Source organism: Cricetulus griseus, chromosome 2 (assembly GCF_003668045.3).
Source record: "Cricetulus griseus strain 17A/GY chromosome 2, alternate assembly CriGri-PICRH-1.0, whole genome shotgun sequence".
Lineage (NCBI taxonomy): Eukaryota > Metazoa > Chordata > Mammalia > Rodentia > Cricetidae > Cricetulus > Cricetulus griseus.
This window is the reverse complement of record NC_048595.1, coordinates 51,438,311-51,464,607: the sequence shown is the minus strand read 5'-3', so window position 1 is coordinate 51,464,607 and position 26,297 is coordinate 51,438,311. Positions and strand designations below refer to the sequence as shown.

The 26,297-nt window shown below is 39.2% G+C and overlaps 1 protein-coding gene across 4 annotated transcripts in view; it reads left to right on the top strand.

Moving 5' to 3' along the window:
- The window catches only part of Nfia (nuclear factor I A), a 348,579-nt gene that overhangs the window by 254,810 nt on the left and 67,472 nt on the right, over positions 1-26,297 (top strand). For all 4 annotated transcript variants that reach the window (XM_027400457.2, XM_027400456.2, XM_027400460.2 and 1 more), the window contains one exon: positions 16,185-16,313. In XM_027400457.2, coding sequence (XP_027256258.1) covers positions 16,185-16,313 — 129 coding nt within the window. The remainder of the gene's footprint in view (positions 1-16,184; positions 16,314-26,297) is intronic.

The following is a 26,297-nucleotide window of genomic DNA, read 5'->3' as shown; positions in this document are numbered from 1 at the left end:
TACTTAATCAATTTTGACTCTAAGTCTTGCACTGAACTGTTTGGAATTTACAACATTTTGATTGACATAATTGTGTCTATTAATAGTTTTATCACCTTGATATAGTAATTATAATGTACATATAAACATAATTAATGCATTAAAAATTTGAAACATTTTCTATAGAAGAAAATTGAATAAGTTCACTTTTGATTATTTGTGAGTTTTTAAACAGAGTTCATCTAGGCCAGACTGGCCTTGAACTCACTAAGTAGCCAGGGATGACCCTGAACTTATGATGAGGTGCTAGAATTACATATGTCACTACATCCAGCTTTAAGTAGCTTCTTAACCCTACAGTAAAACAGCACTGAGTTTCATAGACAAGTGTTACACCTTCATATTAAATGCCCTTTAGACTTGCCGAAATGCACTGACATACTCAAGGCAGGGGCAGCCTCAAGCCTGGAAGTTGCACAAGCAGACAGTTTTGGGGACACAGAGAACTTGAGGGAGGTTCATTGGACAGCTACAGAACTGCCCACACTGGTATGTGTGTGTGTGTTATCTATATATCTATATCAGTCTATCCCATCAATGATCCTAGGGACAACAGTTCACATGGTTAGAGAAGATTAATTTTTCAAAGGACTTTGCCTTCTATCAGCTCAGTTGAAGGTCTTGACTTAAGAGACAGAGATGGGGCTGTAATAACAGTATCATTGGTAAGCAGTAGCTAACCTCGAGAGTTTTCAGAGATTTGACCTTTGAGACAGGTTCATCTTATATCTATCCTAGAGTACTGCATACAGCTGGATCATGATAAAATTCTGTGACTCGATTTGACTGATAGTGGTAAGATGAGCAGAGGCATTGAAATGGGGGAAAGGGAGGCGCGAGGGAACAGGGAATGAGAGAAAGAGGACAATTTTCTTTGTTGTAATGAGGGTCAGGAATTGCCCAGCATATGGTCTTCTCTGATGCCTGGGGAAAATGGATGGGTTTCTATCCACTTGGGATAGCTTTTAAGCCACTGCTGCTAAACACAGGGAGAAAATCTTGGGAGCATAACATTTAAAGTTAAGTGACTTCCAGATGATTTGGGCCTGTCCCACACCTATGCAAAAGCTGGTGCTCTTAACCTCTGAGACCTGGCTGAGACGCTTCCTGTGGTCTTCAGAGGTTTGGTACTTACATATGATTGTATGAGAGAAAAGTGGGGATGGAGGAGTGGAAGTTTCCAGCACTGGTGAAGCAGGGAGATCGTCTAAACTACATGAAACACTTCACAAAACCAGATACACTCCATAAAACACCCTATAACAAACAGAACCATTGAGATTCTTCATACAGGCCCCACCCATCATGAATTATCTTTTAGATAATTTTCTTTGAAATAATATAGACTTATATCTTACTGATGAATAACTATGCATATTTATGAAGGTAGAGTGTGGTGTTTTGATGCATGGACATGTTGCCTAATCACTAAGTCAGGGAAGTTACCAAATCCATCACCTCAAATCGTTACCATTTCTTTGTCATAGGAGCATTCAAACTCTTTGCTTTGGGTTATTCTGAGATATAAATATCATTGAGAGTAGCGTTAGTTCATTGTAGCATTTTAAACTGTGTGTCAGAAACTAGACTTGGTGGTACACATGTAATATCAGCATGGGAAGCCAAGGCGGGGATTTTAACAGTTCAAGGCCAACCCCAGCTACCTAAAGAAACAATGGCACAAAACAAAGCAAAAAAAAAAAAATCACCTGTTAGGCTTGCCTGGGTCCCCACACCTGTCAACCCTAATTTTACTGCCAACAGCCACTCTTCAGTTTTCAGGGTGGAAGTTGACCAACTCATATCTAGCTGAGACATATAGGGCCCATTATGTGTGCCAGTAGAACGGCATCAGACTGGTAACAATAGTCCATTGATCACAGACACTCTGCTGCACTAGCATAAATTAGGGGAAATGATTAAATCTCCCATAATCCCCTGCAGTAATGGGAATAGTTGCCGTTACAGAACACTGCCGTGGGATCAATGTCTTGGCTTTTCTTCTGCATTTATGGAGCAGTGGGAAAGCATCGTTCTGTGACAGTGTTCTCCCCCCATTATCTCCTTAGTATTGGCACCTGCTCATTAGAGAGTGATGTGCCAGAGAGCATCAGTGGAGTAACAAGGGTCTGTTCTTAATGACCCTTATCAGAGAAATTTCACCTAAATAAAGGGTTAAGACAGAAAAGCGCCAATACAAAATGAGTACTCGCAGCACCCTTCAAAAAATATGCCTACCTCTTTATCAAGGCTGCTTTCTTGCTGTCAGAAAAGGGCCTACATCAACCATTTTTGATTGAAATCTAAAAGGCTGCGTACTAGAAGGAAGTGACGTCCTCTCACATACATATACACTCTGTATTGTGTGCTGCATGCTTACACGGCATAGCATGCTCAACCACATTACTGTTTTCTTTTTTCCAATGCCCGTTTGCAGTACCTGGTAGTGTGACAGACACGCAATCAATATTTGTTGAATAAATAAATACGAAGCTGGAGACCATGTGTGCCCTATCTTGTCCTTTGAATCTGATCAAACACTTTGAGATCAGAGTGCTGAGTGCATTTGATGAAGGGAGGAAGGGGGCCTCATTGGCTTTGGAGAACCCAGATACACAAGTTTGTAAATACAGAAGCTACCAAGGAAACAAATACTGCATTTCAGCTGGGCCTGTGCAAATAAATAAATTGCCCAAATCACCAAATCCTTTAATTTCATGTTTGAAAGTGAGCTGTATAAGTATCCTAGAATGGGAGAAAGAAAGAGAGAGAGAGAGAGAGAGAGAGAGAGAGAGAGAGAGAGAGAGAGAGAGAGAGAGAGAATGCTGATTGGCCCAGCTCACCTGTGAATGCATCTCTCCCTGTTGCTGTTACCTTCCCCAGGTGCTGGTGGCTCAAAGTGTGGCTCAAACTTAGTATAAGGGAAAGAGGCGCATTAAAGGTAACTCCACTCCAACCACAGCAGCCTTGGAAGGCTTGTTTGAGATGAGAGTAATAAGAAAAAGACAGAATGCTTTATAAAAATGGGGAAGTAGAAATAAAGAATTATGAACCCTAAAGTTTCCCTTTCCTCCCATGATCAAACCTGCAATCTTTGAAAACTATTCTGGATTTCCATTTCTCCGTGTGGAAGTGTTGGAGACAATAAAATAGTCCCACCTTCCACTTCAGCTCTGAGAACACCAAACAATGACACAAAGAAGTTAAAAGCTACCATTTGCTGACTTCCCACTATGTGAAAAGTACTGTATCTGTCATTACCCATGGGATACCTTCAGTATACATGGAGTATACTTAATAAGCCATAGAGCATTAATGAAACATTGTGTATCTTTTCTGGTGAATATTAGAAAAACTCTGAAGTGTTATAAGACGTATCATCCTATGAAATTTGATGGAAAACACATTGTATGCATCTGCAAGTATGATCTACAAAGTATGATCTGTGTAAAGTGGAAGGCAAAACAGAAAAATAAGGAAGGTAGAAACTGGCCCCTAAGTGAGTTCAACTCATGAAGAAAAAGGGGTGAATAGTTAAGTAAGTGCTGAGACTGACAGGATGTGGGGTGGAGGCAGAACACATCACAGTTTGGGGTATCTTCATTGGCTTGGCTATAATCTCCTGTAGCACTTGTTTTTACCAGCCCTCCTATGACCAAAGGGGTAGCAATGGAGCTGGTCCCTGTGTCCTTCTGTTCCCAACAGCCAAGTATCACCTGCCCCAACCCTAAAAATCAGATGGATGGCACGAACTCTAGGAAGTCCACAGGAACTACATGAATTGGGACCATCCTGAGCTAGCAAAAGATATCATTCCTCGTATGTACCAAATCTTCCTATTTTAAATAGGGTTGTGACTTATAGATGGATAAAGGATAGACAGACAGAGGTACATGATAGATTTTAGTTACTTCAGATATGATATTTTGCTTTATCTATTACATATTGTCAAAAATTTCTTGAACTATAACACAAGGTAGTTTTAATCTCTGATATAAAAAGAAAAATTTCTTTAAGTAGTGATCTTAACTTCCCTATGGTATGAATGTAATATAGATATGAACTAGGCCATAATTTGATTAAGAAAGAAGGTATATTGGCTAATACTTTCATCACTAGAATGCTGCTGAATTTTAAATATTTAAGAGTTTTATAAGCAATAGCTAATGTCAACACATATTATTCTTAAATATATACAGTATGTATGTTATATATATACAAATGAGATATACATATATGTGATTATTTCACATATATCCATTTAATTTATTTTAAAAAGTGATCAGATAGTGTATCACTTACCATATATTTATAGGCTGATTTCTCATTTACCTTCTGTTTCCCTGCCATACTAATCAATCTATTTAAATATGAAATGATTGAGTAAAACACCTATTTTATGTAGAAATAAAGGCCACCAATGCTTTTTAGTAGGTAGTTCTTTAATACTCTGGAGCAGGAATTTTTCTATGAGGAATGGGAAGAGAGGGAGAAGGAAGTCTTTGGGCCCATGCGGATCCCTGCAGATCTGGTCTGCCTGTCTATTCTGGGTGTCAGCTTCTGATGGGCCTGTGTGCTCGACCCGTTTTCCTGCAGACAATTACAATAATTTATCCAACCCCATCCATCCACAGGCTTCAGTTACATCATAAACTCATCAATTAATCAAAGACATGCCACCCATTTGGAGATGATGGGTGAAGTACGTCCTAGGAGATTCCGGGAAGTGCTCACATACACATAGTAAATCAGAGACCAAGTCCTGATGGATTCCTGAACAGCACTCCAAGTACTCCAATGGAGAGGGTTCCCTTCAGCCCTGATCACAGTATATGTCTCTCAAATGGGTGGGGGGAGTCAAGCATACAAGAGTCCCCTCATTTTACAGCATTTCTTAGAGGTGAAAAATTAAACTGAAATGGGAATCCTGTACATTTTAAAAGCAGGTCATTGGTGTGACTTCTTAGAACCAAGGATTATTAGTCCCCTCCCCACTTTTCTTATCAATAAAAGTCTGTCTGATGCTTTTGGATTTTTAAACACAGGACTGCTATGATTCTTGGTTCTCTGGTTTCTTTGGTGTGAGGGCCTGCTTATGGTCCAGTTCCTTCCAAGGCTGTGGAGAGTAGGTACCACCAGCTACCACTGGTGTTTAGAGCTCACTCAACCATGTTTCTGAGCACCAATGTCTGATTATGGGCCATGTACCTTCTTGTTCTTTATTTTGAATAATTCCAATTTCTAGATATCTACTATGCCTATAACAAGGCGTAGGTTAAAGTTTCCACTGGCATGGATAGAAATCATGGAACACGTTAGAACTTCTGAGAGCATTGGCCCCATATTCATTTCTAATCTGAGTGTCCTGTGTAGTCCCAGCTCTTCTGCTGTGTTAGCAAGCTTAACCTAGAATTCGCTCAGCTATCATCAGCTTCCAGCATTGATGACTTCTAAGTACCAGGATTACTTGGACTTGATGACAATCAGAACACATCATCTGCTTTACAGCCATATCATCAAGAGTGAAGTTTACCAAAGTCATTCTGCAGACGTGCTTGCATCTCAGCACTCATGTGCTTATATAAGCCATGCCACGTGTTATAATATCCAATACATGCATAGGGATTATAAGTAGTAAGGGATGTTGAATGCTTCTCAGGGCCAATTATTATTTGATATTTGTCATTTTGTGGTGGTGACACCTGCTTCTAATTTTAAAAGTTCTTTCATCCAGTGGGTGTTTCCTTTTTTTCATCAGAAATTTTATCCTCAAAAGACTTAGCTAGTAATTTTTCTCCTTTGATGTGCTTGAGTTTATGAGTTTGTCTATCAGCATTGAAGCCTTAAGATGCCTTCAGCTGGGAAAAGGAAAAAAAAAAACCTTTGTGACACGTAGTCATTGAATTTAGTCACATAAATTTTTGTCCTAGATGCACATTCAGAGATTTTGCAGAGAGATGGCTTATTACAGGTCACTACTGTTTGAGTTACATGACAGTTGTTTTGAGTTGACTAACACCAGAGCTGGAGCTAAACCTGAGAAGTGCAGGAATTCCTTAAATCCAAAAATCATATTTAGCTGTCTTTCACCATCCAGAGCAAGTTAGTAGCCATCGTCATTTGAATCAGTGAGTGGAAGGGATAATGAAGAAAGCTGGCTTTGTCTTTTTTGGACACATGTAGTAGTCACTTGGTTGGGACATAGCCAGATGTAGTGCCCAGTGCAGCTTGCTGTGTTGTTTTTAGCCCATGTGAAAACCTTTTCCTCACAAGTGCTGGATAAAGTTCATCACATGAGGAGAAAAAGCTGTGAGCGATGGTGCACAGCTAGCAATCCATCCTGATTGGCCTGTGGGGAGTTGTCTGCTTAAAATTGGATCCTTGTGTTGAGTTTCCAAAAAAGGTGTGAATGTGAAAAAGAAGTGTTAAATCATGACTCCAGAGAAAATGTCGGCCATGAGCAGTTTTTAGTTTAAGTAAAAACCAAACTTTAAAAATTGGATAAATAAGACAAGTGGGGGAAAGGGTGAGTCATTAACTCCAAATTCAAAGCATTATGAAGAAGAAGCAAGTTTCACTGAACTTGAATGCACGACACTCAACAGAGACATTGATTGAATGGAACTGACTCATTTTCTTAATTGATATGCAAAGCTCTGCCAAGCATTTACCCTTAGTGTCAGATAAGTAATTTTTAATAAAATATTTCCAAGACATGAAGACAGTTAAGAAAACAGCAAGGTTTTTAATAACTGCACTCGTAAGTAAACGGATCTATCATTATGTTGTCACAAAGAATGACAGAGAGCAGAAACACACTGCTGATCCCTCACAGATAAGTGTGTAATGTAATTAGACAGACACCCTTCCTCTGTCGAATGCAGCATTAATCATTAGAGATGCAACTTACTCTGTTTGATATGTCACTGTTGTTAAAAAGGGAAGCAAGCCAGCCAGATACTGTGCTGCAGTGACTCGTGTGTTTGTATGATTCGTATCAGAATTCCGTTTGATTCTTGAATGCCACTGCTCATAATACTGTGGCGTTTTTTTGTTTGTTTGTTTTTGTTTTGGGGTTTTTGTTTTTTGCATGCCTGCAGATGTAGTTGAGATCCACTGGTTTGTTTTGTTTTTTGAAAAATATTAGTGTAACAAGTACTCTCAGACCAAAAGTATTTTTAAGCTTTGAAATGACCTTTGGGCTCATCTATCTGAAACAATGGTACAATTTATAGGCAGATTTTCCTATAAGGGATGGGCTGGAGGTTGTCTGCATTAAATAATAGCCAAGAGAGAAACTTTCTGTGAAGGACTCCATCTTCAAATGATGAAACGCATTGCCTCTTTCCAACATTAATAAACACTGACTTTAAAAAAAAAATCCATTTTCTTTGACTGTATAGCTCTGTCTTGAACTGTGAATTGCTGAATAGTTATAAAGGGAGATCAGTTCAATTCACTGCACAAGTCTATCTTCCCACTTTCTCAGTGACTCAAAGGCTTTTCAGGGCACAGAGCAGGGATATTGAAGGATGGCAGGCAGATTTCACTAAGTAACAGGTGGAGGTCAAAGTAGTTTATTTGTGGGGATGAACAAGTACAGAGACAAGCATCAAATGCTTTGCCATAATAAGGTTTAGCAAGAAAACGCTGACTGTACCAAGCTGGGATTCTCGCTGACAGAACCTTTTCTACTGTTTATTACTTGATTTCACAGTTCAAGCAATTTGAAGAGGCCTAAAATTATATTCTCTTTCCCTTATGAAATGTTTCAATCAGGTTCAAATTTTTCATTTCAAATAAAGTGATGGGTGCTTTCCATGTATCCAAGAAATATTAAGGTAAATAGAATCCTTCTACTGACATTACCCCCACACATCCTTCAGATTAAATTTTACCAGTTGAACCCTCAAATTCCAAGTATCTACCAAGATTGAAGTGACAGGTAGGAACATATTTAGGAACTTAAGTTCACATCACTGAGGGTAGTGTTATTTGCTCAGAAAAGCATCAGATTTTGACAAAGCTGGAACACTGCATTGCCTGTGGCTTCCTGGAGATGAGAGGAAAAGCCATTGGGTTCCCTACCCTTTCATATTGTGCACAAGCTTTGCTTCTAGACACAAACGACCTGCATGTCCCTTCACAATAAAATCCATAAAAGCAATGTTACCACTGCTGCCTAACAGAATGAGAAGGTAGGAAGTTAGTTGACATCACACAGATGAAAGCTGCCCCATAGAACTCCATCTCAATGCCAGGCACACCTCTTCCCTGTGAGGTGCTGTGACCATCAAGCCACACATGACTCTGGACACCCAAACAGTGATGATGCCGAGCAGTGGAATCTGTAAATTAATTTGTGTGCATTGGAGTAACTTCACGTGACTGGCATCTACCATATTGGACAAGGCAGATGCAAACTAAACACAGGTGTTACTGTTGACTTTTGCAGCTGTATATCGAAGCAGAATGTTTTACCATGTTGCATTGTTTTTTTTTTTTATGTAAAGAAAATCATTTGTTTTTCTCACAGATTTCTTCTTTACCCGCAGTCCTGTGAATGTGAGTGATTGCTGTGTTGAGCCAAAGCCAATTCTTTCCCTAACATATGGTAGGAAGAAAGACTAGGGGCATTAGGATAGGTAGAGAATATGCTTTCTTCTGGACACATTTGAAGCATGACATACAATTTGTTTATTCTTGTCCTATTGCTGGGCTGTGTTTTGCTTTTTTGTTTCTAAAGAAAGAGGAAGTGACTTCATGTTACCCCAAAAAGCAGGTTCCCATGTAGCATTTTTCTCGTGTCTATGCATGATTTTCCATAGCTGTCCATAGCCCTTCCTCCTTACAAGACAGCATTTGGAGATTCATTCATCTGTCCCCTAGAACGGTGAGTATAATGTTGTCCTCCATACTCCCTTTTCTTAAAAAAAAAAAAAGAAAGAAAGAAAAGAAAAGAACTGAAGAAATTATTATGTCACCAAGCCTTTTAAACATCCTGGACATCTTTATGACATGGTAATTCTTTCAGAGGTTTCTTTGTAGTTTTCTTTCAGTGGCTGCATGCAGGGTGAGAAGGATAGACTGTGGAAGCTTCTTTATTTTTTATTTTTTTAATTTTATTTTATTTTATTAGTTCAAATTAGGAACAAGCTTGCTTCAGATGTCAATCCCTTTTTCCTCTCCCTCCCCCCCCAACATCCCACCTGCCCTTAGCCATCCCCCCTCCACAGAAGCTTCTTTATTTTTATTGTATTCTCTCCACCATTAAAAGTGATGTCCAGACATTTTTATTCACTGAAAGGGGTTAATAGCCAAATGTTTTACCTTGCAATTACCCAGTGTGTTAATAATAGTAAGTTAAGCTACAGTAAACCCTAATGGTTTTTTATCATTTTTACAAAATCTTCAACTACATTCTCATGTCATGTACTGTGTGTTTATGCATACTGGGCCAGAATGATCCTAAAGTGGCCATTAGTCTATTCAGTTAGCATCTTCCTTTAGCATCCTGGTTGCTAAAGCTTATCTAATCACGTGGAGTAGTTGTAGTTCTAGAAAGGTCCTTCTCTTGCCAAGGGCAGGGCATAAAGTGTGGCATAATCATACAACTGAAGAGATGTGTCTGAGATGGGCTTGAGAAATGTCAGTGAAATTGATACTGACACTATTAGTCTACTAGACACAACTGGGCTTTATGTTCCCCACACTTATATCTGAAAGGTAGTTGAATCTGAGAGCCTACATGTAAGAGGTCAATCATAAAAGTGGCTAACAACATTTATAGAAGGAAAAGTTCTTCATTGCCATTAATGGACTGGACTTAATTCAGCTACTGATACAGCCATCTCACCCAGATAGATAAAGAGTACCTTTCTTCCAGTATATACACTTATTCTGAGTAGGTGGCACACACCTCTAACCTCAGCATGAGAGGGACTGAGGCAGGAGGATCAGGAAATTTAGACTAACCCAGCTTTGTAGAAAGGAAAGGGAGAGAGGAAGTAAGGGAGGGAGAGGAAAAGAGAAAGAAGGAACATGAATGATTCTTAGAAGACTATTACACAGAAAGGAGAATGAGCCTTGGCTGCATGGGTTCAAATCTAGGCTCCTCTACTTACTAACTGTGGTCTCTCACTTTCTCAATCTTTCCCCCTCAGTCACCCTCTCTCTGAGCCAACCGTCCACCTACTAGACTATTCCCAGGCATGCTTGACTTGGTCCCACTTGCAGAAAATTCTCTCACCTCCTTCCTGCCCTGGTGGTGTGGAAGCCCTAGGCTGCTGTTTTGCTTGGTGCAGATTCAGTCACCATAATCTTTTGTAGTCCTGAATTAATATTCATCTTGACTTTTCAAAAATGAGAGGTAATATCTGCTTAACTTATATTGCCTTTAGTCTGCATTTACCTTAGCAGAATCTTATTTTGTCTAATGAGCCTATGATCAAATTTTGTCTAGCCTAACTGTCCAGCAAGTTGCCAAGACCTTCTTAATGTTAAAATATCACCAGTAGGCATGATCTCTAGCAATTTTTTTAATGTTCCGTAATCTATACCTCATGCAGCATTAGATTGTAGGTAGGCAAAGATAACACCTGTATATCTGAAATAAAAATGTAAAGACAGGATACTTGTAAGTACACAGCATATTGTAGGTGATCTCCAATTTATAGCTTCATTATTTTCAGTTTGTTTTTTTTGAAAACCTTAGTGTAAAGAAATTTGATCTTACCAAGTGTCTCCTGGCTCTCTTGGGGACAGACAGGAGAAGAAGGCTTCTAGCAACATTTAGGCTCAGAAGAACAGTTGACCTTGATGGAGCAAGGGTCATTATACAGATGAGTCACTGGGGATTACAAGCTGACAATAAAGAAGAGAATAGCAAAGACATGCCATATAGACCAGTAGTTCTCAACATGTGGATCACAACCCCCGGAGGGAGTCACATATTAGATGTCCTGCATATCAGATATTTATATTACAATTCATAACAGTAGTAAAATTGCAATTATGAAGTAGCAACAAAATAATTTTATGGTTGAGGGTTACCACAACGTGGGTAACTATATTAAGGAGTTGCAGCATTAGGAAAGTTGAGACCCACTGGTCTAGACAAATCTTGCAGCATTTGGGGGTCTCTTCTAACCCACTTACATACTGAGCTTAAAGCTGAAGTGTGACATTGCTTATTCTCATTTTCTTTTAAACACCCTGTGTCTGTAAAAAACAAAAACAAAAACAAAAAACAAAAAAATAACACTCCTGAAACTCTACTTTCTGTGATAATTGTGACATTTTGAAGAAAGGAGTTTGAATCTCTACCCCAAACTCCATCAATGGGCATATGATAAAGAGTTTCCTATAGATGGTACCAGGGGCAACTGTCAGAGGGAAATGACATCTTTACTAACTCTTCAACCAAGTAAGCAGCAACACTCACTTGCCTTGGTGTCCTTTTAAAATGTCTGTCCAGGGCAGGATGGCTCGGTAGTTAAGAGCACTTGTTGCTCTTGCAGAGGTCCTGGGTTCAATTCTCAGCACCCACACAGTGGTTCACAACCACCCATAATTCCATTTCCAGGGGAATCTAAAGCCCTCTTCCGACTTCTATGACACTAGGTACACATGCAGGCAAAACATTCATACACATAAAATAAATTAACTAATTTAATTAAATTAAACATCTGTTCAACTATCATTGGAAAATTCACATTTATGGTATGTCCTCCCATACACCCCCTGCTCCTATAATTCCTGAAAGTGGCCCTTTGGAGGTTTCTTAAGCAGTGACAACTTTCTAGCTCCTGTAGCAATTTCTTCACAGCTTCTACGATAGAGGTCTTTGATAAGCCTGTAAGCTGGAAACGGAATAGTTAAGATTGTGATTCTCCTATCTCCTTTTTTTCATTACTTAAAGTAAATCTTGATTTGTCTAGGAGACCTTGAGAATTAATTTAGACTTTTTAAATATCATTTAATCTTATTTGTTGAAAGCTATTTCTTAGAAGAATCAGGGGGAAAACAACAATTTCCAAAAGTGTTTAATCCTTTTTTTTTAAATAACCACTAATTATATCCCTCTTCTCTGACCCCAAGAAAAGTGTAGCCTTTTTAATAGGTAATGCCATTTTCACTGAATTCAGCATATCCTAAAGGAAAACCTTACAATTTAGGATTAGTTAGGTAAAAATTATAGAAACTTCGCAAAATCTAGAGAATGTGCATGGCAGGTGTTGCTATACATATTTGAAATCCTATTGGTTCTTATTGCAGGTGACATGTTGCAATATACTTAGCAACCAAAATCAACACACATTTTGTATGTCCCATTTCCATGGTCATGGTTCTGAGGATATTTATTTAGTCTAGCAAGGTGCTGGGGTCTCTCCCAGGGCTGAAGTCACAGTCTTGTTCCATCTGTAACCCACTCTGGATCTTGGGGTCCCCCTTCAAGTCCTCACAGTCATTAGCAGAATTCAGCCTTTTGGCTTTAGGACAAATGACTTGGTTTTCTTAAAGTTTCATTACTCTAGACAGTACATCAATTTTGAAGACCAGGTTCATTAACAGAAATCCCTACCAGTTATTCTTTATACAGTAATTATATAACCTGGTGCATAGATTATGGGTAAAGGAAGGTTTAACAAGGAGTTTATTTTAAAGTAATGTACAGAAACCAAACTATTTCAAAAGCAGAAGCCAAGATGGATGTTCTGTAGCTTTTAACATCGAGGATTTTTAAATTTCATCTGGTCAATTAAGTATACAAAACAAATTAACCAAAACATACATTATGTATGTAGAAAAATATTAAAGTATATGATAAGGAAATGTGCTCAATATAAGTCTTTAAAAATTGAAAACACAAAGTAATTTTGAGCTTTATGACAGCCTTAGGGTTCACATTACTTGACTGTGATAAATTTAGAAGATTAGACATAGTCTGGCTTGTTGTTCTTGCATGCTGACTGAGCTTCTTCTCACTTTAACTCCTTCAAGGAGAGTTTAAAAGGGGTGTGTGTGTGTGTGTGTGTGTGTGTGTGTGTGTGTGTGTGTGTGTGTGTGTTCACACTATAATGTGCACGTGGAGGTCAGAATACAATCTGGATGTGGGCTTCCCCTCCTACCTTGGTTTTCAGCAGGGTCTCTCACTGTTTGTGCTGCTGTACTGTGTACTCCAGGCTAGCAGGCCTGCAGGCTTCTAGGGATTCTCCTCCCTGGGCCTTCCATCCTGTCATAGGAGAGTGGGAACTAAGTAAGCGTGGCTTCATCCAGCTTTGTGTAGGTTCTGGGAATTTTGACTCGGGGCTTCATGCTTGAGTGGCAATGCTTAACCACTGAGCTTTTCCCAAGCCCATATTTTGCTATTTAAAAAAAAAAAAAAAAAAAAAAAAAACCTCACTTAGCAACTTGATCATTCTTTACTTGTTTCTGCCTAAGTTGTACTTAAAGTTTCACTTTTACACATCAAGCATGGAGAGAAAAGATGAACACTTTGAAGAAATCACAGCTTTCTTGAGTCAGTCATTTGCTCCCTTCAATAAAGCTGGTTCAATACCATGACTACAACCATGATTCCATTGTTCAAAAACTAAAATAAAATCTGCAGTCTTCAGAGTTTTGACATTTGTCACTGCTATTCTATTTCCTAACATGTAATTCATGCATTTGACTGAATTTAAAGTAGTAGAATCAGTGGCAGCTCAAAACCTCATTTGTACAACAGAGGTTTGAATGACTTGGGAGATTTGTCTACACTTAAATGTCTCGTCATTTACTTTTTTATTTGAAGGCTTTTCCCCCACCTTAGTTGATTCATAATACCTTGCTTATGTCACTGGCAGTGAGTGTTCGTCTATGACCACAGTGTACTCCTACCTGTTAGCACACTGGTGTGGTGTGGTCTGTAGACTTTTCAACAAACAACTATAATTAATACCACTGGGACTAGTGACTTTGTTTTTAATTCATATTGAGTAGGAATTGACCTAGAAATGATTTTATTCAGGAGTATGAATAACATGAAATTACACAACCATCCATTTTGTACTTGTGTCTGACCAGAAATGTACTAACTAGTTTCTCTTGGGATGGAAACCTTAAAGTTTGTTATTCTAAGGCATCTCTCTGTGAAATCATGGGTAGTGACATCTGTACAGGGAATTTAAAGATCATGCATTCGAACACACACACACACACACACACACACACACAAGTACACACAGAACTTTGGGACCCTTTGATATGTTTTGGAACCTTTGATCAACATCTTTATCTTACAGAAGGCCAAAACAGACACACTTTACATCCACATGTATTTGGATATCATGTTATAGAATCAATTTAATCTCTGCTAAAAAAATTTAATAGACTTGTTTAGGTATGGCCAGACAAGCAGACATTTGAGTCATGTCTGTATCTGTAAAAATGCTTGCCATAGTTCATGGTACTAGCAATTACTCAGTGTTGGCTACATATTAATATCAATAAACCTATTACTTATTTTTCTAGTTTGCCCAAATAATTTTCAGACAATTGACAAAAAAAAATCATAGGTAGACATGTATAAATGAACTTTTCTTCTTCTGATGCAGTGCAGAGCAATTTTATGCTGGAAACTTGAGACCGCGGATTTGTCCTATGATATGGAGACTTGAAGTCATTTGCTTTATTTTTATATCCAAATTTCTGTTGTCTTCACTGGCCCCATCCAAAATGGATAGAATCCTCCAGTTGTGTCTGTCAGCATGCTTGTGGAGAACACCACAAATCCAGCAATTACAAGGAACTGTTTTCTCATTATTTCCACACTATTTTTCTTTCCAAAGCATCTCCTAAGTTTGAAGTGTTGTCTCCTAAACTCTGGAGCAAAAATATTATTTTTAAAAACAAGCTTTTGTTGTATTTTCTTAGCATAAAGGTAATATACATTCATCATAGAAAAGGCAAGTAAGCAAAATGAAGGCAAGGAAAACCATAGAAATTTAGCTTGCCAAGGGAGCCATGGTTATAGTTCACACATATCTTTTAGTTCTTTCTCTGCATAGAAATAAAACATTTAAATTGTGTTGTACATCCTGGGCTTGATGTATTAGAACACCCCATGTTATAATTGTTTTTTTCAGTCAACATTATATTATAAATATCTCCAATGTCATTATTCTTTTACAGTATTCTTTGCATTGGCTGGACCATATTTACTGAACCAGTCCCAATTTCTTGTCTCTTAAGGTTTTGTTGTTGTTTTTTTTTTAACTTCTATCTTTTCTTTTTCTGTTCTATAAATAATCACTGAAAGAACATCTGAGCTGCTATTATCAAGGGCATTTTTATGTTAAAAAAAAGCTAAATTATTTAAAGTGTAGAAAAATGCTTTGGTGCTGAAATAAGGTAACTGACAAGACAAAATGATTGCATGTGAGGCTGTCTTTGTGTGCTTAGGCAGCCTCCTTTGTAAGGGTCCCAGAGGTCACAGACATGTGACAGATTCACTGGAAAAGTTGAAGCCTATGTAAGTCAGATTTCTATTACTATACTGAGTACCTGGGGTGGGGTAGAAACAGCTTTTGAAGAGAATAATACTGGTTCATGGTTTTAGGGATCTGGTTCAAGTCCAGGTGGACCTCCCAGACTCAATAGTACTTGGTGGCAAGGCAGGAGACTATAGCGAGTAAAACTGCTTACCTCCCAGCCAGGAAGCAAGAGCAAGCAAGAGGAAGGGGTCAGCTCCCAGGATCCCCTTCAGTACAGTGTCCCCAATGACCTAAAGACTCTCCCCCTTGACCTGTCTCTTTAGGCTCTCCTCCCCACAATAAAACCACTTGGAATATGAAGATCGTAAAATGCGGGTCTTTCACAGGGGATACTGAAGATACAGAAATCCCCATGTGGAGAAAACCAACAACCCCCAAATGGGCTGTGACTTCACACAACAAATTGAAATAAACTGTAGAAGCACCTAAAGGGAGTCATTCTGTTACCTGTTTGTTCCTGTGGCAAATTCAAAGCAATTCAGTATAAATCTCCATTTCCCTATGACTCCATTTTATTTCTTTTTCCACTCTCTCAGTGTTGTCTTTTGGGTCACACAAATTGTTGCTCTGTAGATTAAAGTTGCCTCAACAATCAACCCTTCTCACCAGGCATGCCATCTCCAACCACACTGAAGAAGTCTGAGAAGTCCGGTTTCAGCAGCCCCTCCCCTTCGCAGACCTCCTCCCTGGGAACAGCATTCACACAGCATCACCGACCTGTCATTACAGGACCCAGAGGTGAGTTGCTCCACAGAGACCCACAAGGTGTAAACCTCATAATCTTGAGCTCACAGAAGCAAAGTGGGGAGACAGTGAGGAGTCCGCTACAGTAAGTGATCCAATTCTTATGTTTGAGGGCAGTCTTCGAATTTTAGGGACCAAAGAGATTCAGCATCCAATCTTAAGTTTAAAAGACACAAAGCCAAATTTTTTTGGAAGGGGCCATGAGCTTTTGCAAAGAGGTGGGGAATCAGTTGAGCCAAAATCAAGTGTGCCCTCAAGCTGTGTGTGTTTGTGCATCTATGTGTGTGTGTGTTTGGGCAAGTGCTTTTCCCATGTGGTCAGTTACCTATTTCTCACCTAAATGTTTTTTTCAGTCTCCTGTCCTTACTGATTCTGTTTCCGTGAAGCCCAATTTCCATATGTGGCATTTTGTGTTGAGGTTATTGGCATTGGGGTGTTGACGAGTCATCTTCCTTCACTCGTTTTGAAGTGGTAGATAGTTTGTCTGGTTTTCATTGTGATGTTTTCCTTATTTTAGTTGCATGTGCTTTTAAGTTTATTATTAAAATGTGTCCACGAGAAATATGATTTGTATTTCACATTAAAGACAAGCCTTAAACCTCAAGAGAATGTCAGCAACTCGATTAACTTGATCCTATTGCAAGATGAAAATATTTATTAGTTTATTTATAAAACTCCCACAGTAGGAGTATGAATAACTGTGACCATTTGCACCCTTCCATCAGATGTCCCTTTACATCTGTAATCTACCAGCTGGCAACATAAGACACCCTGGGGATTTACAGTCTTTGACATATACCTGGGAAAACTGATATTTGCTGCATTAACTCAATGTTTGGGCCACAAGTCTGAATCCATTTATGAATACTTTGATAGTCCCAAGGAAATGTGGTACTAGAGATAGATGCACAGATCACATGTGAAATGTAAGTGCTCTGTCTGAGAAGCAATTGCTTTATTTGTTAGGAAACTCAATTGCTTCATCCTTAGAGATACTGTGTTTATTAATACAACTTTCTCATCAGGATCCCTGGCTCTTCCTCCTGTGTACCAATAGCATAATCATAGAGGCTTATGATATATACATACATATGTGTGCACAGACATATATATGGTTTATGTATGTTGCACATTATGTATTGAAACTTGAGAATTCACATGTGAGTAAGCCATTAAATTAGTTAGTATTATATCCTCTTATCATTAACATTTGTTGAGCATCTAAACTCTTGCAGGAAATGAGAGGTATAAAGTCATTTTAAGTCAGAATATTTATGGTCCAAGGGAGATAGACATGTTATTTCTTATTTTTATGGTAAGTTTAACATATTCAAATGCTAAATGAATGTTAAGAGCAAATTTTGCAGCAGGACTCAGAGGAGGGGATTCTGGAAGTTCATTCATTTGTTCATTAAAGATTTACTGAGTTCTTGTCACTGTATAAACACTGGGGCCAGTGTTTCCTGTCTTCATAGGACAGAGCTGAAGAAAGGAAATGAGCTTTAAGAAAAGCTGCTGTGCAGTAGGTTAGTATTGCTTTGCATCACATACAGAGACTTCAAAGAGTAGATAGCATTGAAGTCAAATCTAAAAAAAAAAAAAATTCATATGAACACCATCCATTCCAAACAAAGGAAAAACCTTTAGTACAGCAGGGCAGTGAAGATGGGAAGAGCAGCATGCCCACCTCCAGGAAGGCTGGGGAGGCTGCATCTACATCCCCACTTACTTTCTGGTTTTATAGTGTCCTTGTCACCTTGAAAGGCCATACCACTGGAGAATTAACCTTTCTTCTCAAACTCATATTCTCATGTAAAAATTAAAATAAGGTGGTATTTTTGGAAACCCTCTGAAGAGCAAAAACAATATACATATATCATTTCTTATTTTAAAAAAACACCAAGGGTACCTATTGTGTGTCTTGGCTACACACTGCATTTCTATAAATTGTTGTGACTACCTAGCACTTACCTCAGGTGCACAGTGACTAAGCACTTCTCCTGAATGGCCAATACTGCTTTGGGCCAGAGTGGACTTCTTTAGCCCACAACACATGGGCTTTTGACCTCCTGCTTATGCAAATGTATTTGAAGAGAGGCCCAGTTTAAGAATTATGGAATAGCAAAGATTCTTTGTTTTCACCAAAATTCAAGACAAGTCCCATCAGTTCTCCTTTCTCAAAAATTTGCTCAAAAATATCCTCACTGTCCCCCTCCTACCCCTTAGTGGTGTGACACAGGCCTTGGAGTAGGATGGTGACACTCTTCAGTTGCATCTCTGTGCTAAGAGAGTTAAGATAGGCAGTCTAGTGCATTTGTTGGCTAAGATATTTTAGGTTGGGATTCCTCATGGTGGAAGAAGCATTCACTGTGGACTCTGTCCCCCTTCATTCTCTTCTGAACCATGTGGAAAGCTCACACCTACAACAATACCTATCTGACACTAAGACTGGTATTTTAGGTCAAGTCTGAGGAGTGAAAGGCTACATAAAGCAGTCAGTAGACTAACAGTGAGTAGCAGCTGCATGTAAGAGCTTCTTCAGCCATCTGTGCATCTGCAAAGTTAACACTGCCGGACATAGTAAAGTCAGGTTTTCAAGAGCCAATGTGTATCATTTATCAGGTTCCCAGAGCAAAAGACTGGGGCTCCAGATATATGTAGTGCCTTCTTGCCAGTGTCATGTGGTAAATTCACCAAACTGGTATATTGGCACTGAGCAACAAGATTTGTGCTTCCTTCCCTAAAATCCTTGGTGGCAAGCAACAGTCAGTGAGCAGCAACTGACACAGCTCAGTGCCCAGGCCAGAAGCCTAATCTCCTAACAATGCTATGGCGAAGCAAGGTCACTTTGTCTCCCCAAAAGATGGCTCTGTCTTCAACTGCAAGCCTAATCCATATTTGGTAATTTGGTGAGTGTCATTTACAAGGAAAATCTGTCTGGGTAAAGATTGCCAAGTAAAGGCAGAAAAATTGGACCTTGATGTGACAAAAGTATCATGTTTGTCTTGAGTTTTTTGGCTGCTACAAAGTAACACTACTGAGTAGCTCAGAAACTCAAAAACTGACTCTTCACATTGTTGGAGGCTGGAAAGTTCTAAGTCAAGGTGATAGCCAACTTGGTGTCTGGCAAAAGTCCACACCCTGGTTTATAGATTCTGGCTTCTCAGGGGAGGGAGAGGCTAAGCAACTCTCTATGGCAGTGGTTCTCAACCTTCCTGCGACCCTCTAATATAATGCTTCATGTTGTGGTGACCCCCAACCATAAAATTATTTCATTGCTACTTCATAACTGTAATTTTACTACATTATGAATGTAAATATCTGATCTGTGACTGCTGTAGGGGGGTCATGACCCACAGGTTGAGAACCAAGGCTCTATGGCTTCTATTATAAGGTGTCTAGCTACTCCCATCTGCGAGGGTTACCCCCTCATGATCTACTCAACTTCTTAAGGCACCACCTTATACTCCGGTTTCTCTTCAGATCATGTAGATCCTTCGCCCTTTACTGAATGCCCCAGTGCCAATACTACCTCATTGGAATTAAGGTTTCAGCATATACATTTTGAGGAGACAAAAGCCTCCAGTCTGCAGTTAAGCACCAAAGCTAGTGGGTCAAATATGCCCACTGAATCTGTGCTACCATTTATGCCAACTGTGTGACCTTGGCACTTCGGTTTACTTCTCTGAGGTTCTATACCTAGAAAGGATTATACTGTCAGAAGTAAATGCATGCCTGTAGTCATTTGCAATGTCTGGAAACAGATTGTGCACACAAGTTGGACAATCTAGGTTTTGGACTGTCTCTTTCATCCAGGTTTTGCAAATTTCATGCTGTCCCCTACTGCTTTCACCCTATCAACATCTTACCTATCCCCAAGCCCAGCTCACCCATGGCTGAGTGTCCATTATCCAGAATGATCAAGACCATAAGTGCTTGGAATTTGGGATTTGTGCATGTATCATGAACTATCTTGGGCATGGCACTAAGATTCATTCATGCTTTATACATATTACCTGCAGGCAATTTTATATAGTATCTTAGCATACTTGAGTTTTGGCTACCCCTTGCACATGGGATCAGGTATATTGTTACCTACTTATGTTCTTTCTGTGTCCAAAAGGTCTAGGGTTTTGACACATTTCAGCTTTGGTACTTTTAGATTAAGGGTGTTCAACTCATGTTGCTTTGGGCATGAAGCCTCCTTAGCTGCATCTCCACACCCTCCATAGACTCCCACAGCTTTTCATGCCTGTACATCCTCTACCTTTGTCTTGCATTCTTAGTTAATGTACAAGTCTGGTCCTCTCCTGAAGATACCCAAAGACAAGGATCTCTCACACATTTTATGTCTTTGTCCCTCACCAAGTAGGTTTTACAAAGTTGGATACATTAAAAGTAGTTAAGATGCACATAAATGCACACTCAAAAGAAGATTCCCACCATAGCTTACCTAACCCACCCCACCCACACACTCTGATAAGTTTTCGGTGCTCCAGAAGAAACAGTGAGCCCAAATGTATGACCTTTCACTTACTGTTATATGAGGAGCATCCAAGATGGGGGAGGACCGTAGCCTGTTATCTGAAACAAACTGTGTGAGATGACCTCACTAAAGCTTTGGTACTAAATGCTATGACTTGTTTTAGTTGAGGCTCTTCTGGCCACTCTGCTGGTTGCATTGTAAAGGTAGAGGCATGTGGTTTCTTCAATCCAATCTCCTCCATGGCCGTGGCTTTCTTTATGACTTTGATGAATCACTTAGCCTTGTGGCCCCAGTTGGACCATCTGTACCTTGTGAATACTACTTTGGCACCTATTCCTCTGTGTGGTTAGAATCAGGTAAAGGGATTAGAGTGTGTTGGAATAACCAGGAGCAAGGAAAGTTATTAAATCTCAACAAAGCCATTTTGGCCATTGTGCAAATTTACATTTATTGGGCATTTATTAAGCTGGGAGACTGAGCTTCCCAACACTTTCTTTTACCATTACTTAAAGTCATCACCATCATAACATTTAATCACGACAATGTATTTTATCTATGATAATTGAAAAGAAAACCTTTGCTCTTCTGTCTTTTGTTTCAAAAGCTGTGAATATGCCTGGTGATCTAGATTCGGTTCTGAAAGTTGTTTCACTCACAGTCTCTTTTTGACTGAGAAGTCTCTACCTGACCTTGGGTATATAGACATATAAAATGATATCTAAATCAAACAGTAACTGACAATAAACCATAAAAATATTTAAAACAATTCCTTGGTTGATATGTATATTTAGTAAAGACCAAAGATAATTTGTCACAAATGAGATGGATGCGTATTAATTTTCCACATAGAATTAAATTTGGATGAATATTTGACACCACAGGACATGAAGCATCTTCATCATTTTTAGATTGAATCAGTATTTTAATTTTTATCATCAAAGCTCAGAATGCCCCATACACACACCACACACACAAGCACGCACGCACACGCGCACACACACACACACACACACACACACATACACAATGTATATATTTAGTGTCATTCCACAAATTGTTAGGAAATTTGTCCTAACTTAAAGCCAGAAGTCATTGAATTATTTTTATATAGCTTGTTAGCAACTCAAACAGCAATTCTTAAAGCCAAGTATAATCCAAAGATTATTAATATGATACTTCCATACTGAGAAATGGTGGTAGAAAAATATTCATTGTGTTCCACAATCAAACTTTTGTTTCTATAAAAGCAGAAGACTTCCTATGTAAAAAAAAAACATTTCAGTTCATGGCATTCAAGAGTCTCCACTTGAACTGAGGTGTCACCGGTGGCATCAACTGGTGTTGTGTGGTGTGGATGGCACATGGAATGGAAAGTACATATGCACTCACAACCAAGGCTGTGGTAAAGTGAAGACAGAGTTTCTGTCCTGCCTGGTCCCACGGCCATTTAGCCCCAAATAAACACATAATGGCTTATATTAGTTATAAACTGTTAGGCCAATGGCTCATGCTTATTATTGGCTAGCTCTCTCTTAATTTTTAACCCATTTCTATTAAACTATGTATTGCCACAAAGCTGTGGCTTACCTGTAATACTCCAACACAGCATCTCCCCCTGAAGACTCCTCTCTGCCTGCCCCATCCCAGGATTTTCCTCATCTGGTAGCCCCACCTATACATCCTGCCTGGCTAATGGCCAATCAGCATTTATTCACCAACCAATAAGAGAAACATATATTCACAGCATTCAGAAGGACATCCCCCATCAGTAGAGTCATGTGATTGACCTAGGTGAAGACTATAGAAACACCTTCGACTCATTAACTATTTAATTAATTTTTTGGTTAATCTTTTAGTGTTGCAATTTTTGCACAACCCCAACGTTTAACTATATGACTTCATATGGGGATGTAATACACAGTTTAAGAAAACAATCCCTTAAGGGTTTTCTGACACTTTTTATATTTGTTTTCTGTGTGAGTGTGTAAGTGTGTGTGTGTGTGTGTGTGTGTGTGTGTGTGTGTGTGTGTGTTCATGTGAACAAGCATTGGTCTGCAGGTCAGAGGATGACTTGCAGGGATTGGTTCTTTCCTTTCACAATATGGGATCCAGGCATTAAGTTCAGGTCATCAGGTTTGATAGCAAGGTCTTACCATTTTTCCAACCTTTGTCTGACTGCTTTTAAGATTTGGAGTAGTTGTCAATGATATTTTAAATTTCCTGAAAATACAAGAGTTCTTGAAACTTACCTTTCTGCCTAAAGTCTTTCATGTTTTACAAAAATAGTGACACTTTAATATTTCACACTTCAATACTTTACACTGACAAAATCAACTGCGCTTCAGAAATTCATAAAGAGAAACTCCAGTCACACACTGGGAGGCCAAGTCCAAAGAACCAGACGCTAGGAATCATCTGACCCAATGCATCCTGATATGACCTAACACTGTGTTTGACTGTGGGTATCAGAAAAGTATCATTAAGTCATGACTTAAGAAAATGACAAGCCAGGCTTGGTGGTAGAAGCCTGTAAAGCAACAAGAGGCTGAGGGAAGAAGATCTCAATGTGTTGAAGGCCAGTGTGGATAACTTAGTGAGACCATATCACAAAAATAAAAATAAATTCAAAACTGGCTGGGGCTGTAGCTCATTGGTAAGGTACAATCCCCTCATGTTCAGGACATGAAGGCACGTGTTTAGTTCCTAATAAAAAACAAACAAACAAAAACCTAACTCTTAGTATAACTCTGTGCTATTATGGCACCAAAATTATATCAAGGAGTGAAATATTTTCCCTAGGGTTTGGATATGGTTGGTTCCCTAAAGGTTCACATGGTGGAAGTTTGGCCCCCAGTGTTGCAGTGTTGGGGTCATGGAACATTTAAGAAATGAAGTCTAATGTAAGGCAGTTATGTCAGAGGCTCCCTCAAGAGTAAACTAATGCCGTCTCCTGTGAAAGGTCAGGGAATGGACTCAAATCTAAGAATGGTTGTTAGAAAAAGTTTGAGTCTGATTCCTCACTGGTCTCTTGTACCCTTTCTTATACATGCGCCCCTTCTGTACATACCATTTCTCTGTCTACTTCTCTGCCATGCTATGACAGAGCCAGGGGCCCTTCACCAGCACAGCAGTGACCAGTCACCAGACTCTAGAGACAAATAAGTATCTCCATAAGCATCCTGCCCTAGATATTTTGTTACAGTAACACAGAACAGAATAGCATAGTCAGAGGGTCCCTTTTCTCAGTATGGCCACCACAGTCCTTCCTGCCTTATGTCTACACTTTCAGCTAAAACAAAGGAAAGAAGGAGGTCCCAGCTCATAGTCTTTTATAATTCTTTTCTTTTTACATTGACTTACTATGTATACGTGGACATATATATGCAATGGCATGTGTGTAGAGATTAGAGCACAAGTTACAGGAGTCTCTCCTTTTACTATGTGGGTCTCAGAAATAGACTTAGGGTCTTCAGGCTTGGCAGCAAGCACCTTTACCCATTGAACTATTTCACCAGCCATCCATTACATTTTCTGTACAGTCAAATGGTCAGAACTATACTATATGATTAACTCTGGCTATAAGAGAGGGTACAAAGTATAGATTAGATTTTTAGTGGAATATAATCATCAATATATATAAAATTGGGGTTGTATAAATCAATAGATGAGGAAGGAATATATTAGTGAGCTGTTCCTTTTGCACTTTATATGACTTACCAATAGCAATCTGAGCTGTCCAGAGCCAAGAGCAGAATTCATCTCATTTAGTTTCTGGTTCAGTAGTTCCTAACCTTTACTCTGCTACTGGGAAAAAAAATAGCTAGCGTTATTTAAACCTTTAGTTTGTTTTCACACTTCTTATTAGTCTAAGACATGATGTGGCCATTTAGCTATTTTGATAGTCATGACATAGGCTGCGTTATCACACTGAGTTTTTATAGCTATACTAAGTGACTCCTATATCTTCTTTCTACATTAGCCTCTGATTCCTTGCTACTAGCAAAGTGACAGTTTCTGTGAGGCACAAGCCACTTCGAACATATTTAAAGTCATTTTGGCTTTTCTCAATGTTAAAATTAACTTGAAAACTCTTCTCGCCATCTGGTGACCCATTAATTTTTTTCCCCACAAATGTTTACCAAGTGCTCACAACAAACAAGGTACTCTTATAGTTACTGAATAGAGGGAGCAAGTGAAGCCTGAATCTGATCCCCAGAGTACTTATTGCTTGGCAGCTGAGGGAAGAGAAAAGCCAGCAGTTGTATGGTGGGCTGATCAACCCTAATCTAAAAGTCTGAAATCAAAAATGCTCCAAAGTATGGGCTTGTGAGCACAGATGTGACACCGCCTGGGCATCACATTGGTGCTCAATATTTGGCACATTATGAATTTCAGATTCTCAGGTTAGAGTTGTTTAATTGGTAAGTATATACAGATATTCCCAAATCTAAAATAAAATCCAAACTTAGAAACACATAGAGTCCCAAACATTTCGGAAAATGGACTTGACCTACACTGTGCTAGAAGAGGCACCAGATGCCAGGGAAGACAAAGAAGGACATCCTCTTGGGGAAATACCATGTCATTTGGCATTGTCAGAGTACAAACAAGAATGATGCTTAACCCCATCTCAAACCTTTTGCCATCTGTTTGTCACTATGCAAAATAGAGAGCAACTGAAAACAAATAATTCTGTTAGACAACTAGGTACTATGAAATTAAAATGAAGCAGATGCAGGTGTGGCTAAACCACTGCATCTTTATGAGGGCGTGTTTGTGGTGTGTGTGTGCGTGTGCGTGTGTGTATACATGCATGCTTCTGAATGTGTTTATAGGTGGGGTGTGTGTGTGTGTGTGTGTGTGTGTGTGTGTGTGTGTGGTTTAGAAGTCAAATTGTCCTGATTCTGAAACTGTTCTTAACATTCGCCAAAGCAATAATCATATAAACCAGAGATTTGTTGTGAAACTTTGAAAGACTTGTGCTCTTTGGAGAGGAAGTCAAAACTTTATATGCCCTAAAAACTTTTCTAAGTCCGTGATCCTCTTGGCCCAAAAGAGGATCCTGCTCTTCATGATGAAGCATCTGAGGAGCTGAAGTCAACCATATCTCCCAGTTTAGCCAAGAAAAATATAGTGCAGAGAATTAACGAGCATGAAGATCATCTAGAAATCAGGGTCACCAGGAATGGTTGGGGGTGTGTGGATTGTAACATGCATAGATAGTAAGGAAGCAGCAGGGTAGGAGAGATTAAGTATGAAGGCAGCAGTTACTAAATGGCAGGTGCCATGTTTTACCTGTTCATCCCTGAATCCCTCAGCCTCATGACTTGCAGAAGAGCATTCAAAAACCGTTCCTCAAATAAGTGAATGAATGCATACATATGATTGAAACAGAAAGTGTGGGAGATAATGGGGAAGTCCTTCCCACCTCCTTCTGTAATAACAACGATAATAATAATTAATAATGTTCAAGAACAAGTATTTTGCAGCAT